This window comes from Borostomias antarcticus, assembly GCF_949987555.1.
Source record: "Borostomias antarcticus genome assembly, chromosome: 6".
In the NCBI taxonomy this organism is placed as follows: Eukaryota; Metazoa; Chordata; class Actinopteri; order Stomiiformes; family Stomiidae; genus Borostomias; species Borostomias antarcticus.
In genome coordinates, this window is record NC_140239.1 from 6,638,417 (window position 1) to 6,640,916 (window position 2,500).

A 2,500-nucleotide genomic window follows, 5' to 3' on the forward strand; every position below is an offset into this window, starting at 1 on the left:
GAGATAGTTAGGATAGGAGAGAGAGAGTTAGGGCGGGAGAGGACAGGAGATAGAGAGAGAGAGGAGAGAATCACAAGTGAGGAGAGGAGAGTTGGCAAAGTCGACCAATTAGGGTCGTTTCCTACTCACTAGGTGGGTGTGGCAGCTCCATGGAGGGGGGCTTTGATAGACTGGGCCGGAGAGTGGGCGTGGCACTGGGCCCGGGGGTGGAGTCACCTCGGGGAGTGGGCGTGCTCGACTTCAGCCCGGGCGTTCCCGCCTTGTCACGCTGCCAATGGGGGAACAGCCAATCACAGTCAGTCACATCCCAGATACTTCATTTAATTTATGTTATTTTGGCCCTATCAAGCTATCAAATGCACCTCGGAAATATCGTATTTACGAGTTATGAGCACATGGACGGCCCCTCAAAGTCGTAATTATGAGTGGAAAATTGAGAAATAACGTTGATACCCGAGTTTCCGAGTTGCGACGTTGCATGACGTTTTGGAGAGCAAAAATGGCGGGAAGAATGGAAACCCTGGCAGCAATTGATGGTACAAACATATTTATTTTCATTCTGCCGCTGAAACCGAAAGCAGCTCTGAGCTACTTGCTTTCGCTGGTTATAAATCACCCACAAAAAACAGCCTTCGTTCTGGCATCCATGTTTGTTGACGTTTCGTTGCTCTTTCCGAGCAAAAGCACTTGAATGCGTGCATGTCGTAAATACGACCTCACAACTGGTTGCGAGCTTCCAAGGTGCACATGAACGCTGCGCGGCCCTACCACGCCCATCTCTTTGGACTTGAGGGAGGAGGAGCTGGCGGATGAGGCGGAGGAGGCGGGGCTACAGGACGGGTCCTTCTTCAGGAGGCGTGTCTTATCCAGCCCGTTCTCCCTGGGGGAGGGGAGGGGCGTGCCGTGGGGGGAGGAGTGGTCCTGTGGGAGGAGGGGAGTGGTTAGGATCGAGTACCTTGACCAGCCAATCAACTGATAAAGAAACTTTGCCTTGTCCCCAAATATAGATTATTACTACAAAGGTGCTCGTGACTTAGGCGCACACGCTCAGTCTCCTCACAGACACACACACACACGCACACCTCGTTGGAGACATCCACCACCAGGTTATCTTCACTCTTCTCTCCATCACTGTCCTGTAGGAGGGACAAAACATCCATTCAGCCAAGTGCATGAAAACACACACACACTCAAGCATGTACACACACACACACACACACACACACACACACACACACACACACACACACTTACGTAGTGGCTGGAGTCCTTGTCCTCTACTTTGCGTTTCTTGGTGTCGTTGGGGAACTCTGGTCCGTTACGCCGTTTGTCGGAGTTCCTCAGACTGTCTGGGAGCAGAGAGTTACTCTGGAGAGAGAGGAAGAGGAGGAGCGATGAAGATCAGAGTTACTCTGGAGAGAGAGGAAGAGGAGGAGCGATGAAGATCAGAGTTACTCTGGAGAGAGAGGAAGAGGAGGAGCGATGAAGAGTTACTCTGGACGGAGAGGAAGAATGAATTTGTTCCGTTAGTCCGTCAGCTGTGTTTCTGTATCACGCCGAGAGCCCTATCCCCATTGGTCAGACTGTGGCCCCCCCAACCCAACCAAAACTCCCCCAAACCCCTCCCCCCCCCTCCCATCACTACCTTCTGACTAAGGCAACATGAACCCAAAAACACATGGACCTGGACCAGCACCTCTCTCTAGGGGCGGGTGGTGAAGCAGTCAGTCAAAGAAAGCCACGATTCATGGTTCCCCGCCCCCTCGTACACTACATAGACCCTCCAGCCGGCTGCTGTAGACCACTTTAGACACTCCAGCCCTCGGAGAGACCATGGGTTAACCACACTCGCACGCATGCATGCATGCACACCCTCTCTGCAGGCTGAATCACAGAAGAGGAGGTCTTCCCAGCATGGATATAACACACACACACTCACTGTCTGCACAGTCATCGCTAACACACACATCTCTCTCTCTCATACACACACACACACACACACACACACACACACACACAGACTGACTGACACACACAGACACAAAGATAAGGTGGTGATTATTGTGAGTGGTTCTCAGGCTCTAATCAGTGCTCCCTATCCTGGCTTTGACAAGCTTTAATGGCTGGCTAGAGGACAGACTGTGTGTGTGTGTGTCCTGGGGAGAGTGTGTAATCGAGTGTGCGCATTTGTGTGAGTGTGTGTACACGTCCGAGAGAGTGTGTGTAATTGAGTGTGTGCATTAGTGTGTGTAATTGAGTGTGTGCTTTAATGTGTGTTTGTGTGGATGTGTGTGTGTGTGGATGTGTGTGTGTGAATCCTGGTGAGTGTGTGCTACTTCCTCCCAGGCCCCGTCTAACGGCCGCCATTGTGTGTGGATTAGCCCGTCACCTTAGTCCATCATGGCCCCCGTCTGTCAATGAAATGGGCATCCAGGAGCCACAAACAGGCTAGGAGAGGAGGAGAGGAGGGAGGAGAGGAGGAAGGGAGGAGGGGAGGGGA

At 52.3% G+C, this 2,500-nt stretch overlaps 1 protein-coding gene across 3 annotated transcripts in view; it reads right to left on the reverse strand.

The window, feature by feature from the left end:
- The window catches only part of LOC311310790 (transducin-like enhancer protein 1), a gene marked incomplete at its 3' end in the record, with an annotated part of 18,026 nt that overhangs the window by 6,378 nt on the left and 9,148 nt on the right, over positions 1 to 2,500 (reverse strand). For all 3 annotated transcript variants that reach the window (XM_084440354.1, XM_084440352.1, XM_084440353.1), the window contains exons 9-12: positions 1,255 to 1,368; positions 1,083 to 1,136; positions 769 to 921; positions 130 to 268 (exon numbers count right to left, since the gene is read on the reverse strand). In XM_084440354.1, coding sequence (XP_084296480.1) covers positions 130 to 268; positions 769 to 921; positions 1,083 to 1,136; positions 1,255 to 1,368 — 460 coding nt within the window. The remainder of the gene's footprint in view (positions 1 to 129; positions 269 to 768; positions 922 to 1,082; positions 1,137 to 1,254; positions 1,369 to 2,500) is intronic.